General features: G+C 44.3%; 1 protein-coding gene across 2 annotated transcripts; it reads left to right on the plus strand.

Moving 5' to 3' along the window:
* Positions 1-567: 567 nt before the first annotated feature.
* On the plus strand, positions 568-15,414 carry VLDLR (very low density lipoprotein receptor). 2 transcript variants are annotated; one of them, XM_064176471.1, is made up of 19 exons: positions 727-947; positions 4,908-5,027; positions 6,270-6,392; positions 7,241-7,363; positions 8,696-9,067; positions 9,175-9,297; positions 9,383-9,505; positions 9,907-10,026; positions 10,101-10,226; positions 10,605-10,776; positions 11,088-11,312; positions 11,456-11,574; positions 11,945-12,084; positions 12,204-12,345; positions 12,637-12,783; positions 13,596-13,685; positions 14,068-14,145; positions 14,264-14,433; positions 14,766-15,414. In XM_064176471.1, the coding sequence occupies exons 1-19, from the start codon at positions 803-805 to the stop codon at positions 14,799-14,801; spliced, it is 2,694 nt and encodes an 897-aa protein (XP_064032541.1). In that variant the 5' UTR covers positions 727-802; the 3' UTR covers positions 14,802-15,414. The 2 variants fall into 2 exon arrangements, with proteins under 2 accessions (XP_064032540.1, XP_064032541.1); XM_064176470.1 differs by lacking the exon at positions 13,596-13,685 and having other exon boundaries at positions 568-947.
* The last annotated feature ends 929 nt before the right edge of the window (positions 15,415-16,343 follow it).

Raw genomic sequence — 16,343 nt, forward strand, 5'->3', positions numbered from 1 at the left:
TTTGTGCGATTACTAATTAACTATGACGCCTCATCGGAGAGCGCAGAAGTAGCGATGTTCTTCCTCAAAAGCCGTGTCTTCATTTAAGTCAAGCTCTGCCAGGGAGGAAGTTGAAACCCACAGGCGGGCAAGCATGTGCGCATGGGGCACCAAATAGAAGTCACGCATCTTCACCGACAACCATCCCGCAACGCGCATCTCGGCACGCCTTGCTGTGCCGCCCAGGACAGGGGGCTTCGCAACGCCCCCTCCCCGCGGCGGGGCGCTGACGGCGGCATCGACGTTCTGGGAAGGAAGGAGAAACAAAGCCGCCGCCACCGCCGCACCCCACCCTAAGCCCGCCGAAGCTCTCTCACGCAGGGGCTGCCCCACACCGCCGCGCCGGAGGCAGGAGGTAGCAGCAGGGTCACAAGGCCCCACGCCCCGAGGAAGGAAAACCGAGAGAGGGGGAGTGTGTGAGGACTCTGCCCACTGCAAAGCACCAGGTCGCGTCGCCGCAGCGCCACTCACCGTGCCACGCCGAGCCGAGTCAAGCCGAGCCGAGCCGGTGTGCGGGCACACCGCGGCGACTGCAGGTGCCGAGGAGGAGGAAGCCTGGGCGGGCGGCGCTGGCGAGCCAACCGTGGCCCGGCGCGGCGCCGTGAGTCACTAGCGGTCGCGCAGGGCGGCCGGGCAGCTGGTATAAAAGCGCCGCGAGGACACCCTCCCCCTGTGCTTGCTTCTGTCTCCTTTCTTTCCACTTCGGCTCTTCGACCGCGGCGCCTGCTCGCCCTCGCTGCCCGCTTTCCTCTCCGGCGCTGCCATGAGGTCGGACAGGCAGCGCAGGGACCCAAGCGCCGCCGCGGCCGCCGGCGGCCCCGGGCTCGGTGCGGAGCGGCAGGCGGTCCCGTGCTGCCGGGCGCTGTGTCTGCTGCTGGCCCTCAGCTGTTTGTGCGTCGCAGCCGCTGGTGAGTGTCCGCGGGGCTTGGGGGGGTAGGGGCGCGTACCTCGGCGGCGGCTCTGGCCGCCGCCCTTCGCAGTAATTCCTTCGGCCACCAGCCTTTTCTTTTTCCTTCCACTACCCTTTTTTTTTTTTCTTTTTTTTTTTCCCGGTTTAGGAATTTTTTATTTGGGGTGGGCCTTTTTTGGGGGAGGGTTGGGATTTTTTTGTGTTTAAGGCTGGTCGCCCGCTGCGCAGGGGGAGTGGGGCTCCAAGGAAGGGCCGACGAGGTGGGCCTGGATTCCCAGGGGAACGATTTCTGCCCCACCGGCTGTCTTTTCGGGAGAGATACCGCCTTCCCCACCGGGGGCCCAAGCACAGCGAAGGGCCAGGGGGAGCGGGCCCGTGCCCCTGCCTGGCCGGGCCCGAGCCGCCCTGGGAACATCTCCCCCGGGAGCGACTCAGCTGCCGCGGGAAGGTTTGTTTTCCTCCGTGATGCCTGTTGCTGAAGGGAAGATCTGTGGAGTTTAATGGAGGGGGCGGGGGTTGGGGCTTTGTCGTGGAGGGAGAAAGAGGAGCCCTTAAAAAGCCTACGGCGTTAAAGGTGCTGTCAAACTACTGTGCAACTTTGGCTTCATGGCATCCAGCAGCGCTGGCATGGCTCTAGTTCAGGGCCAATGGTAACCACCAGCAGGGATCTCCACCTGGTGGCAAGGTCGAGCCTTGGCAGCATGTTCGCTCTTGCGGGTTGGGCCACAGCTCGTGGCGGGCTTCGCTGCTGCCTCCCAGCCTATGGCAAAGGGAACTGTACATTAAGCCAATTGTACTAGAAGTATTTTCCTTCTGAGTGGACATAGTTATCAGTTGGCTGACCCCTCTCTTCTTTCAGGACAGGGTGGGAGATGAGCAATCGATGGTGATGCTGTTGTTAGGAAACTGAGTCATACCAAATAACCTAAAGCAGACCTAAGTGTTCAGTTCGTGGCTGTGTTGGGAAAGTATGCATAAAGAGTGCTGGACATTGTAGTCCTAATTGTGTGCAGTAGTTAGACACTGGGCCCGTCAGGTAGAGCATAGCCAGGAGATGGTCATGTCCAGTTCTCGTATGAGGAAGAAGAGTCACTAGTCGCTCCTTGGTGCAGAGTGCCTCGTTTGTCCGGCCTGAACAGCAGTATTATGAAGAACCAAGCTGGCCCGTACTGAAACAGCTGTAGTCTGAAACGGTAACGAGATATGCGACTTTAAAATCACCACGTTAGGCTGATTCTTCCCCGAGTTTGAGTTGGTAGCCCTTCCAGCTCTTTCCTGCTGGTAGTTGCAATTGCCATGGTCGGGGGGAGTCTAAGCTAGTTCCTGTACGAGCTCTTGCAGCGTTTCCCGATCCCTGTTGTAAGCTTTTCTGGGAGTTGGTGTCAGATGACAGCACACAAGTGTCACATGTTTGAGGCTCTCTAGACAAGTAATATGACGACTTGCTTAAGGAGCTGAGGCAAAAAGCAGCAGCAGAGGAATAGAGAAAGCTAGTTTAACTTGGATAGCCAAGCTCCTTTACCTGGCACACACTGCTGCTCATGAGCCAACTTCTAGAAAGTAGTTGCCCAAAGAACATTAAAATATGCTAATCTGAAAATCGTTGTATGCTGACTAAAGCTGCAACTGAGGTATTGCTCTGTGGCTTCAAATAGCAGTGGATTAGACTGGTAGTGTCATGACTTTAGCTGGCATTTCAGAACTGCTGGATGTAAGAGGACCACAGTTAGTTACTGCTTAGAACTAACCTTCATCTTAGCTGGAGCTTACTCTAAGTGGCCTTTATAATTTGACAGTCATCTTTAGGAGTAGCAGCAGGTGATTATCATTGTGCACCTGTGTGGGCGTTATGTGCTGTCAGTTTGTTACTTGTTTGTGGGCTAACAAAAGTAGTTGTGCTGACATTTCACTTCCTATCAGCTGCAGAAGTGATGATACTTTCTTGGAATGGCTTTTTGTAAAGGTTGTAATTGTAAAGTTGCAGCTGTTACTCCATGCTCAGCATTTTGTTTAGCCCTTTTTGTGGCTTCCCGATAACATTTGGCCAAACCTGTTTAAGTCACGATGCACTAGGCAATCTCAGCAAACCTTTTCTAGTTATCCTAGCTTGAAGTAGAGTAATTAAGGACTGTGGAGTTATTTTGGGATCTCCTGAGTGACAAGCCTAGTCTAATGTCTCTAGCATGCTATTTTTGGAAAGGTTGACTATTCTCACTCTGAAAGCCTGGATAAGAATGTCTCAAAACTAGCGGGAGTTATAACAGTGCCACCACCTAAAATATGCATTGACTAACTGGAGTAACATCTGACCAAGGCTTGCCAGTAGAGGACTACTTCTGTTAAAGTTTACTGATCTACAAGGTAATACCAGGTTTAGTGTAAAGTAATAGCTATGGCTTCTACATCCTCTTTTACGATCACAAGTGTAACTTTAAGTTCAAGGCAGGATACTTGTTTGACAGCTCTTTACTAAACAGTAGTAACATTACAAAACATAATTCAAAAGTGCATGCTGTTGTGACCTCCATCCTGAAAAGGAAAGGAGGGATGGAAATACAGAGCACAAGAGCTAGTGTTCTGGGTTTTGGCACTCTTTGAACACAGTTCCCATGAACAACTTGTAACTTCACTTTGACAGGTGTGTTGTTATTTTAGTTGGCCGTTGAGACTGAAAACCTTAGCAGTGCTCAGTAAGTGGCTGTTTCAAATCCTTTACTGTTAGCATGAATTTGAGACACTCAGCAGGTAATTTTAAGTATGTTGTCCTTGCTCATACTCTGTGGACCGAGTTTGCCCTTGCTAGTGTCTGATGGCTGACCTATATCAATTGAAATGACTGAATAGTTTCCTTCCACTTGGAAACAGTCTGTCATTTTGCATGTTAATCACAGACAATAAAAAAATACTGGTCTAAAATTTGATGCCCATTGTAAGTGCTTGAATGCCAAGACAAAGTACCTCCACTAAATGATGCAATAGGCCAAGGAGGAGCATGAATCTTGCATCATGCTGTAGAAATGTGCAGCCAATACTAATGTGTGAGCTTATACATGCCTGCATGCATTACACAGAGCAGTCTGGCTCAGCTGCTGAAGACACAAACTGGTGCTTTTGGTGACAGTAGTAACATGGCTTCAAGACAAAGCAGGTTCCCTTGAGGGATGGGGTCATGCAGTTTTAGAGTTAAAGATACTGTGAGAAATGCACCCTTAAGTGCCATGCAAAAAGCAATACCTTACTGCTATGTGCTGACAGGACTTAGCAGTTGGGAGACGTCACTTCCTTCTAGAATAATTTATTAAACTTCCAGAATAATTTATTAAATTATCTTGCTCTCCTAACATCGCACCTGAGACCTAACTTTAATAAGTGAGATCCAGGTAAGTAATCACTTCTCTTTGTGCACATTGGAACATCTCTGGGTGCCCTGGTTTGAGGAGTAATGTCATGAAAATGTAGTGTTCGATAGATACCTCATGAGCTTGAGCACATATCTAGGAGGTCTTTACAGACATCTCAAGGACTCTGCTGTAATGTCTTAAGAGCTCTAAAATGCTAATCCTTTTTCATGTTAGTAAAGCTTAAACCCAGTTTGCTTAGAATTTGACACCTAGTACGGTATTCTGAACTCTTATTTGTGTGCACACATCCCTATGCCTTGTAAACTTGACCCAACCTTGAAAAGGAAAACCTCTTAAGACTGATGAGGTTGATTTATGGTTGTCTGGTGGGTGAACTGTCATAGTACTTAAATCCTGAACTTGCACTCTGATGGAGAGCTTCTGGGTCTGCTTCTGTGACTGATTAAGGTGACTACAAAGCTTTAGAGTTCAACTCTGGTTTCATGTTGATGCTATGTTGTTTAGTAAGCTGAGTAACTTCTTGTTCAGTAGTGGGGAAAAGCAAGAAAGTATTGCTAAACAATGTTGTGACTTGGATTTCCTTTTTTCAATTGAAGGTGGAAGAGCAAAATGTGAAGAATCCCAGTTTCCATGTAGTAATGGACGCTGTATTCCTTTACTCTGGAAATGTGATGGTGATGAAGACTGTTCAGATGGCAGTGATGAGAGTGCTTGTGGTAAGTGATTAAAATAAATAATACCTCTGTAGTACTACTTGCTGCTTGACTGTGAAGCCTTAGTAATAGGTAGCTGAAAAGGTTCTTATCCTGTCCAGCACTTCTGACAGCCAGAACAAAGAGCAGAGGGTGAATTCCCTGAAACAACTGGGAATTGTATTCACACGAAGCAGCTGAATTTTCTTGAGTATTTTCAAGAAAATTTCATGGAGTTATGACAGAGAAACCCATGATGCAACCACTTTAGTTGTGAGGGTGGTGACTGTCAAGAACAGAATGGAAACGTATTCTTGTTGCTTGAAGACATAGTACAAACTTTTCTGCGGCTAGCACTTGGCTGTGGGCTATGTTAAATGCACTGTGTTACTTGTGGAAGTGATTGTGCTGAGTCCTCTATAAACATGAAGTCTAGTTTTGGCTGCCAGCTCTTACTTTAAGCAGACACAGAGGCCAAGATGGATGATTAAATGTACTTAGATATGAGACAAAATGGACTCAGTATCTAATGCTGGTGTGGTTGAACTGCCAGTGTGCTCACTCAGACCTAAGGACTTTAGGGTTACATAGTACCATGCTTCTGCAGTGACAAATCAAATGCCTTGATAATAAACTCAGAGATCAGAATCTGAGTAGTAATATTATAAGAGACCTTACTTTAACTCGGGTGTGTTCAGAGCAACAGCTGTCTACAACTATCTGAAGGGACATTTTAGCCAGGTGGGGGGTGGCCTCTTCTCCCAGGCAACCACCAATAGAACAAGGGGACACAGTCTCAAGTTGTGCCGAGGAAAGTATAGGCTGGATGTTAGGAGGAAGTTCATCACAGAGAGAGTGATTTCCTATTGGAATGGGCTACCCAGGAAGGTGGTGGAGTCACCATCCCTGGAGATCTTCAAGAAAAGCCTGGATGAGGCACTTAGTACCATGGTCTAGTTGACTGGCTAGGGCTGGGTGCTAGGTTGGACTGGATGATGTTGGAGGTCTCTTCCAACCTGGTTGATTCTATGATTCTATTCTCACTTGGCAGTAGCAGCCCTTCGGTGCCTGCTTCAAGGTAAATGTTTATTTGTGCACAGCACAACTCTTAAGGAAGTGTTAATATTATAGCTGCACTGGTGAAGGATGACATCAGAAATCCAAGAACTAAAGATTTTGCATTACTTTCCTAGGGCAAGGTAGCTTATCTCTAGCTACAAAAAAACCCTAAGCTTTGATCTCTAAAGTGACTGTCCTTTATTGCAGTGAAGAAGACGTGTGCTGAATCTGATTTTGTGTGCCTCAATGGTCAGTGTGTGCCTAACAGATGGCAGTGTGATGGGGATCCAGACTGCGAAGACGGGTCTGATGAGAATGCTGAACTCTGCCGTAAGTGAGCCTGGCTTGTTGGTACTAACAAGCCTGCAGGGAGCAGCTTTTTCTGTTTTTTGCTTGTTTGCAGCCCAGTGGTCTTCCTAAAGCAAAGCTGAAATTACTGTATTGGGGAGCACCTTCATTAAGTGTTGGCTTGACTTTGGCCACATTGGGGTCAAGGCTTGACTGCTTAAAGATTGAGAACTGATTGAAGGCTATGCACTTGGTGATAAACAGCAAGTACAAGGCTTTACTGGCAGTCAGAAGCAGCAAGTACAACATGGCATGTGTAACCATTATGGTGACTTGTTTGCCAAGTGATCACTGTCCTCTGAGGCAACAACTTTGTGAGATAACCAGAGCTAATGTAGGAGCTAAATGACTGACTACATGTGGTGGGGTGGAGAGCAGGGGTGCAGAAGCTTGACTGCGAAGTCTTGCAGTTAGCAACACTAGTCTTAACTGTGGCAACTGATGAAGGAACATACATCTGTGAAGCTTCATTTCTCATCATCAGTAGGACCGACTCTGAGAAATACTTAACTCCTGAGACCTAGTGTGCTTTGGCATTGCTCCTGCCTACTACTGTGTACTATAGCTCAAGCTTCTACATGAACTGATGTGTAATCAGAAAACTACCATCACAAAGATAGTCTTAAAATTGAAACCTATTAGGAGCTGGAGGCATCTTTTTAGGGATTGCTGCAAACCAGTGTAACCTCTTCCATGACAGAGACATCAATGTAGTTGGACCAAACTTTGTCCAGAGGTGAAGCTCAAATTTTAGTACAACTGCTAAAACCCAAGATCAGTAGCTCGTAAATTTGAGAACTCTTAAATTGAAATTAAACTTCATTCAACAGATATGAGAACATGCCGGGTAAATGAAATCAACTGTGGTCCTCAGTCAACCCAGTGTATCCCAGTGTCCTGGAAGTGTGATGGTGAAAAAGACTGTGACAGTGGAGAAGATGAGGAGAATTGCGGTAAGAGTGAAAACAGTGGCTGCATAACTCTTTGAAGTTGACTTATCTGGAATGGCACTAGCTGGGCAGTATACCTGGGAAGGCATTTCTTGTAGTATTAATACATTGTTAAACTTACTGGCATCTTGTATTGCAGCCTGTTTAACAAAGCAGTCTTGTTTTGAAACTCTTCTAGCCTGCTAAGTTAAGAAGTGGAGAAATATAAGATGTTCAAAATCCATCTGCAGTCTCTGCTTACCTTTGGCAATAGCCAAAGCCTTAGTCACATGTCAGGCAGACAGTCAGAACTTGTTCTCTGCAGAGATTCTCAACAGGTAACTGATTGCTGCTTACATTAACAAATTATCTCATAAAAACGTGGTAATGATGTGTAGCCACAGGCACAGCTGGTCTGCTTTTTATAGTGCTATACTGGAGTATTCTGTGTGCATGTCTGAAAGTGCAGGCTGGGGATGCTTGGTTTCAAGTACTGGGGGTAACATGAGGGTGCCACTGAGAGAATTAAGAGATCAGCGTTCCTGGCTTGTTCTAATGAGTTTATGTATGAGTTGTCTGAGTTGTCCTATGGCAAATTTGCTATAACCAAGCCTACAGAGCTGGCTTCCATCAGAAGCACCTTATCTGGATGGGCTAGTGAGCCTTGCCCACATAACAGATTTCTGCTATGTGTCTGTGGCTGCTGCGTCACTTGGCAGGCAAATGCCCTAATCTGACAAGTAAATCTACAAAAGATATTTCTAATGAAGTTGATAAAACCATCAGCCTAGGCATACTGAGCTGCTAGCTACAGTGCTATTAAACCAGCACAGTGTGTACTAGTCTGAGTTGTGTGGCTGTACTTAATACCACAGGATCAAATGGTGCAAGTTCTTTAAATGTTAACCCCAGTGGTCCAGGCAAACCTGTTGCTTCTGTCCTGGAGACCAGCACAGAACACTTGGCATTTCAAATTACTGTGCATGCTGACCATCTGACTGCCTTAATCTTAGACTGTAATCTAGAATTAATAATTTTCTTACCTTCTCTCCCTAGCTTACAGCATTGTAGCCTGATCTGTGAAAGGGTCACGCTATGACACAGAATAGCCTACCTGCTTCAGAAGGAGATTATTTTCACTCTGTAGCTCAAAACTGCTTCCTCTCACAAGATCCAAAGTTAAAATGGACAGTATGTGTGAGGTCCAAGTGTCCTGTAGGTGGTCAGTTAGGTTCTCGTAGAGCTTTATACAGAATAGGAATCAATCAGCTAACAGCTGATAAGGAACCTGCAAAAAACTTTCATACAGAAGTCTGGCTTGTGATCATATCTAATCTCTTACTCTTGTTACTTCAGGCAATGTGACTTGTAGTCCAGCAGAGTTCACATGCAGTAGTGGGCAATGTATTTCCAAGAGCTTTGTCTGCAATGGTCAAGATGACTGCAGTGATGGCAGTGATGAGATTGAGTGTGCACCTCCTACCTGTGGAGTTCATGAGTTCCAGTGTAAGAGCTCCAGCTGCATCCCCATCAGCTGGGTGTGTGATGATGATGCTGACTGCTCTGACCAGTCAGATGAATCCTTAGAGCAATGTGGTCGTCAGCCTGCACCTCCTGCAAAATGCTCTGCCAGCGAGGTGCAATGTGGCTCAGGTGAATGTATCCACAAAAAGTGGCGCTGTGATGGAGACCCTGACTGCAAGGATGGAAGTGATGAAATTAACTGCCGTAAGTCAACTTTGTTGTTCTCTAGCAGATGCTGGTTGGCTCCTGTTTTTCTTTCCCTTAGCCGACCTTAGGTTATGAGTTAAAATCTGTAATGGCTATGTCTTCAGCTTCTCGGACCTGCAGACCAGACCAGTTCAGATGTGAAGATGGGAACTGCATCCACGGGAGTAGACAGTGCAATGGTGTGAGAGACTGTTTGGATGGCACTGATGAAGCAAGTTGTAATAATGGTAAGTGAGGAACTAAGCAAGCATAAAGTCTTTGCAGAATATTTGTTGAAGCTGATAGTTGCCCTCACAGTCTTCATTGTCTCAGTTATTCAGTGCTCTGGACCTGGTAAATTCAAGTGCAGAAGTGGAGAATGCATAGATATCAATAAAGTGTGCAACCAGCAGCGAGACTGCAAAGACTGGAGTGATGAGCCCCTCAAGGAGTGTAGTAAGTAAACAAACTCCTTAGACAATGCTGACCACTGGATGTACGTTGATACCGATGCTGAGCTGTCTGTTGATCTGGATGTCCATCTGCACTTGATGGCAAATAAACAACCTAGATGATAGTCTGGCATTGTCACAGTCAAACTGGCTGTTGGAATGACTTATGCATGGCCAGAGGTATTTGAAGTATTAAACTCAAAGTTTATTGTTCCTGAGCTGTTGAGTAACACACTGGTAGCTGCACCGATACAAATTTGAGGAAAGTGTCTTTCATGTAACATCAAGTGCCAGCATGGTTAGTCAGATGTGACTGACATCCTTAGAAAATGGAGGATAAAGCCCTCTGTGGCTATGACTTTAAAGCATGTACTGTCTTAGAAGTGGCCATTTCTTCTCTTGTAGATATAAACGAATGTCTGGTGAACAACGGTGGATGCTCTCATATCTGCAGAGATCTCGTTGTTGGCTATGAATGTGACTGTCCAGCTGGGTTTGAGCTTATAGACAGGAGAACTTGTGGAGGTAAGATTTCAAATAGGTAAATGTGGATCCTGATGGTGCTATTGGAGATAAGAGCAAATTAAATTTCTTTACAGACATTGATGAATGCCAGAACCCTGGAATCTGTAGTCAAATCTGCATCAACCTGAAAGGAGGCTACAAGTGTGAATGTAGCCGTGGCTATCAGATGGATCTTGCTACTGGAGTGTGCAAGGCAGTGGGTGAGTATTGGCATAAGACTTTTGTATTCCAAATTTGAAATGAAATAGCAAATTTTGTACTGTTTATGCTGGTGTGGTTTTGATATTAGTTGTTAACAATGTAACTTGTACAGTTCTGAACATTTTTAACTCTCTGCCATGATACAGTATGCTGACAGACATAAACCACTGGTGCCTGCTTTCTGGGCAGGAAGACCCTCCTTAGTAAGTCAGGGAGGAAAGGAAGGATGATGTATAGGACAGCCAAGACCTCTGTCAGTATCTGTTATCTAGGGTTGAATGGGAAAAACTAAGTATGATGACGCTTAAAACTTCTCAGAAGTATAGTATGTGATTGCATGTCTAGAAGTAGAGATACCACTTGTACTCTTTTCACAGGGAAAGAACCATGTCTTGTTTTCACCAACCGACGGGATATCCGGAAGATTGGCCTTGAGAGGAAAGAATACATTCAACTAGTAGAGCAGCTAAGAAACACTGTAGCTCTAGATGCTGATATTGCTGAGCAAAAACTCTATTGGGCTGACTTCAGCCAAAAAGCAATCTTCAGGTAAATGGACTCAGCTTCTAAACCCTGGTGTATTCCTCTAAACCATCCTGTATTTACCCAAGATAGTTCTGAGAACTAGATTCCGAGAGCTAGATATCCTAAAGACAAGATACAGTAGATGCTAGTACCTCCAAATAGCAATGTGTATGCCTATGGCAGTTCCTAGTAACTACTGCTAGAATAGTACAAAAAAACCACTCTGTGGAGAGTCACAAGTATATCAACTGAGGTCTGTGTGTGGTACTTGCGGTGTGCTGAGTGTCAGTATCTGTGGAGGAACGGCTTGACAGCAACTAATTTTTGTCTTCCAGTGCCTCTATTGATACCCGTGATAAAGTTGGAACACACATCAGAATCCTGGACAACATACACAGCCCTGCAGGAATTGCTGTTGACTGGGTTTATAAGAATATCTACTGGTCTGACTCAACTGCCAAGACCATTTCAGTGGCTAGCCTGGATGGCAGAAAAAGAAGAGTGTTGTTTCTCTCTGAACTGAGAGAGCCAGCATCTATTGCTGTAGATCCTCTCTCTGGGTGAGTATTTGTTCTGGTTCTCTTTAAAGTGGACCTACTAGCTGTTCCATGTCCTGAATAATTGATTTATGTGGCCTTTGTTAGTTCCTGGTCATAATTAAGAGTGGTACTACACATTATACAACATAAATTCTGCTTCACAGCTTTATGTACTGGTCAGACTGGGGTGAGCCAGCAAAAATTGAAAAAGCAGGAATGAATGGATTTGACAGACAGCAGCTTGTGACAACAGAAATCCAGTGGCCTAATGGAATTGCTCTAGGTACGTTGAACTTGTATCTGTGCCAGAGATATTCTGAAGCTTTAGTAATTAATTTACTACAAAAGTAAGGTCATACTTCAGATAAATGTTTTCAGCTTCTGAGAATCAGAAGTTTGTGCATATCTGAAAGCATTGCAATAGGCACATATAGCACTTCTCAGATATGTAAGAACAGTCATTTTTTCAGTACTCTATATTCTGTTTGAGGCACAGGCCACTTAGCATTGTAGCATCCTTCTGCATCCTGTTGTGGTAAGACACTAGAGCAACACTGCAACTATCCTTGAAGCTGTGGATGATTCAACTTTTGCATGAAGCTGTGGAGGTTTCCTCCATGTAGATAACAAATGTTTGGGTTTTCTTCTCCTAGATCTTGTAAAAAGCCGACTGTACTGGCTTGATTCTAAACTACATATGCTGTCAAGTGTGGACTTGAATGGCCAGGACCGTAGAATTGTGCTGAAGTCTCATATGTTCCTTCCTCATCCTCTTGCACTAACAATATTTGAGGTAAAAATCACTTTCTGTAGTAACTGTCAAAGATATTCTTCTTGCTGGTATATGGGTAGGTGGCAGTTACAGTGCTGACAGCAACACAAGGGTAACAAGGTGCAATGTCTGTCTTCTAGGACCGTGTGTACTGGATTGATGGAGAGAATGAGGCAGTATATGGTGCAAACAAATTTACAGGATCTGAAGTGGTAACTCTAGTGAACAACCTCAATGATGCACAGGACATCATTGTGTATCATGAACTTGTTCAGCCTTCAGGTAACTAATAGTACTTGTAGTTATGCTAGTGTGTACTTGAAGGTTGTCCTCCAACTGATACTGCTCCCCTGTATAGCTATCTACTTCACTTCTACTTAGTGTCTGGAGCTTCTAGCAGAGGCACCTGCACTAGGGTTTAGAGAAGGTCTAGTTGCAGTTGTTCCTTCTCAGAGCAGGTACAAATCTTAATGGTGCAGAGACAAGTAAGTCTCTTGGAGCAATTAGTGAGTAAGTAATTACTATACATCTGGACTTAAAAAGACTCACTCCTGTCAATTGCTGTACCAACAGGCAGAAACTGGTGTGAAGAGAACAAGGCAAATGGAGGATGCAGCTACCTCTGCCTACCTGCTCCTCAGATAAATGAACACTCCCCAAAATACACCTGTGCATGTCCCACTGGCTTCTTCTTGCAGGATGATGGTTTGAGATGTGCAGGTAAGGCAATATGACTGAAATATTTTCAAGGATGGATAGGGAAGAAGTAGAGTTACTGAACCTACTGGAGGTAAATAAAACAGTATAGGCTGACAGCTTTGCATGAGAAAGTAGGGCTGCTGAGCCTACTGGAGGCAAATGCGGCAGTGTAGGCTTACAGCTTTGCATGAGTTAGTCTGATGTAGTTGTGCAAGGGTTAGTCTTCTAGCATGCATTAAATAACTCTCAACATCTGCAGATACTATTCAGAGATCATGTTTCACTTCTGCATCCTCATTTGCAACAAGCCCTTGTACCTCCATGACTTTCTGCAGACAGCAGGCACACACACAAAACATACTGAAACCCTTTCTGGTAAAATGAGATATAAACAAAACTCCCAAGTTTGTACTCACTGTACTGCATGTTGATTCTGACTGCCACAGTTAGGACAGTGTCTACATTCAGTGCTCTCTGTTGGCTGCTCTGAGAGGTTGCAATAGGTATCAAATGCCGTACCTTAACAATACACTTCTGAAACTAAAAAGTCTTACCCAAAGAACCTGAAGTGAGGAATGGAGTGACTTACTGCTTTCATGACTAAATACTTGTATTTCAAGCCTGGTTAACTGTCTAGCCTGTTTCTTGAAATCACATTTAGTCAAATGCCCTCAGCTGAGGATGTGCTATTAAAATAGCTCCTGTTAGTGTTTCCAGTAAAGCTAACAAGCTGCATGATCATTTTGCCATCCACTAAACATCCACTACCATGGCTGTCATAGCTAAGCCATTGTAGAACTTCAGGATTAACTGGGTTCTTGGTCTATAATTAGTTTCAGGTACTGGAACAACTGTGGCTTACACTGAGGCTAAAGATACCAGCACAACAGAAAAGTCTCCAACTGTTGGTCTAGTTCCTGGAGGTACTGGTCCAAATAATTCAGACTGCTAAACATTAGAAAAAATAAATGCAAACTGACTCACTAGTCTACTCTTGCATGCAAGTAGAGAACACTGTTGAGGTCATGTGTGTAGTACAACAGCTGGAGCATGTGGTAAACAGAATTAGTTCACTTGTGACAGTATGGAACCTATAAGTTCTGTGAAATCCTTAGGAGTGATCAGCAAAGGCAAGCAGTGAAGAACTTTTCTACTAATATAGGATTAAAGCCTGTTACGCTGTTTCTGCACTGTGTTACTAAGAAGCTAACATGATAGCATCTTCTGGGCTTGGGAAATGCTTGCATCTGACAAAGTCTGCCAGCCTGTCGGTAAGCAGGCTCACTGGTTCAAATTCTCATGCAGCTTCCAATACCAGTGGTACAACATCTGAAGTATCTGCAGCTGGAGGAAAGTCAGCAGCTTGGACAGTTCTTCCTGTCTGTGAGTACAGCATTTGCTAACCTTTGGGAGGCCTATTGTCATGGGACAAACCACTCTTAGTCAGGAGCTTGGCTTAACCTTACTCTGCTCTTACAGTCTCTCTCTTCTCTCCCTACAGTACTGCTGATGATGGCAGCATTGGCTGGCTACTTCATGTGGCGTAACTGGCAGCACAAGAACATGAAAAGCATGAATTTTGATAATCCTGTCTACCTGAAAACTACAGAAGAGGATATCACAATTGATATTGGAAGACACGGTGCTTCAGTAGGACACACCTACCCTGCAGTAAGTAAATCTATTGGTGTGTCTGAAGCTCTGGGTTAGTTCTCAGAGGAAGCATAAAGACTGCCAAATGATACCCAGCTTGAGTTTAGGACAAATCTATGCTGTTGAAAGCTACTGGCTGCATCCAAGCTTATTTAGCTGAGAGCTTGTCCTTTTAATTATGATTGAACTTAGAGTAAACAACTACTGCCGTATATCTGGGGCACAGTAATCATTGGTCACTAGTCTGCAGAAGCAACCCATGTTTCATACTGCCTTGTAGTGATGATAGTAATTCTTTTGTATTCTTTACTAGTACAGTTGCAGCTAACTCTGTATTTATTTTTGTACAGATCTCTGTTGTAAGCACAGATGATGATATGGCGTGAACACTGGATCAGCAATCACTTGCAGTTTACTTGTGTTTTACACTCTTTGGGGATAGTAACCAGGTTTGTGGCTGAAAGACTTCCTCCATTCTTGGAAGAAAGAAGATACTTTCTGTATGTATGGAACAGTTATGTAAATACCTATTTTATACACCTTAACAAACTGTAAATAACCTGTCCACAACAATTCAGCTTTTAGTGGTTACAATTTTATCAGTAACCCTTGAATTGGTCAGTCAGTAACACCACTGACCAAATATAAAGCACTTTCCATAGAAAGCCATATTCCAGCCACAACTTGTAACACCTGTACATATGTGTATAGGCCACTTGTAAATACTGTTCTTGGAAACTCACTATCAAGCACTTTGAAATACTTCAAATGTAATTTATTGTACACTATCTTTTTCAATGATGGGGACAATGGCAATAGGAAAAAACGGGTTACTACAATTGCCAAAAAATTTCTAAACAGAAGTAATTTTGTATGTATGATTCAAACAATTTTGTCTCTTACCTTTTAGAGATGCACAACTATGAATGCTCTTTAGGAAGCCACTGTAATCTTAAATGCAGAGAAGGGAAAAAGGACAATAAAAAAGAGCAACTTTAAGTTTTGGTCTCTGGTTATTATGTCAGCTCTGACGTAAAAGAGTAGCTCTGAAGTTAGTAGCTTTGGTAGGACACGTTGTTACTGACACACAGAACAAAATGTTATCTCAGCAGTACCCCAGACTATTAAGACACTACTAACCTGTCAGGTGATTTACGTTCATAATTCGGACTAGTAGTCTGCAGGGCACTGAACTGACGGTCTCCTTTTGTGGGCCTCCAGCTGGACTCTTAAGTTAAGGTTGATACTGGCTAAAATTACTGAACTACTATTGTAAGCCTTTAAGAGGTAGCATTAATAAAGATACTGTGTCAAGAGAGGTTAAGGCATTCTTTGTCAGGTAAGTGTAAGGTCTTTGTAAAGAATGTTATGTTAAAACTCACAGTGGTGTTAAACTCTTAGTAGTTACTCCAAACAATACCAGTGCAAGCTAAATCTTGGTAGCTGCTGCACCTGTACAAAAGAATAGCAGAGCTGTGATTTGGAACTAATTGTGACAGCCTGGTCCTGTAATCTCAGTGCTGAAAAGCCCCTATTGATATATGTATAATAACTTCTGCTCGTTGCAGGGGCCTTCTATGAACTAGTGTCCCCTGCTCTGTGGCAACCCAGTTCCTTGCAATGGCTCTAAGATACTGACAGCTTAAGGTGCTAGAGCTTTTCTCTTGGGTGACCATAGGAGATAAAAATGTACAACTCTTCTGGGTCTGAGAAAGTGATTACTCATCTTTAACCATTTAGTACCATACTACTTGAGTGCTAACTTCAGTTCCTTATCCTGTGGTACATGTGTAGTTCATTCATGCCATAAAGGATAATGGTTGAATTAATTTGCAGGTTTTGTGGTCTTGAGACATTTTATCCTCTGATCCAGTCTGGAGTAAACAGAGAAATTTTTTTTCTTTATGGCATAACTACTTGGTAGTCTC

Source organism: Pogoniulus pusillus, chromosome Z (assembly GCF_015220805.1).
Source record: "Pogoniulus pusillus isolate bPogPus1 chromosome Z, bPogPus1.pri, whole genome shotgun sequence".
In the NCBI taxonomy this organism is placed as follows: domain Eukaryota; kingdom Metazoa; phylum Chordata; class Aves; order Piciformes; family Lybiidae; genus Pogoniulus; species Pogoniulus pusillus.

Bases quoted from the DNA above. Each gene is read 5' to 3' on its own strand.
- VLDLR (XM_064176471.1), top strand. From the start codon at position 803: ATGAGGTCGGACAGGCAGCGCAGGGACCCAAGCGCCGCCGCGGCCGCC. The intron at 9,068-9,174 runs GTAAGTCAACTT...CTATGTCTTCAG, and splicing joins AAGTGATGAAATTAACTGCC to CTTCTCGGACCTGCAGACCA. The intron at 14,146-14,263 runs GTGAGTACAGCA...CTCTCCCTACAG, and splicing joins TTGGACAGTTCTTCCTGTCT to TACTGCTGATGATGGCAGCA.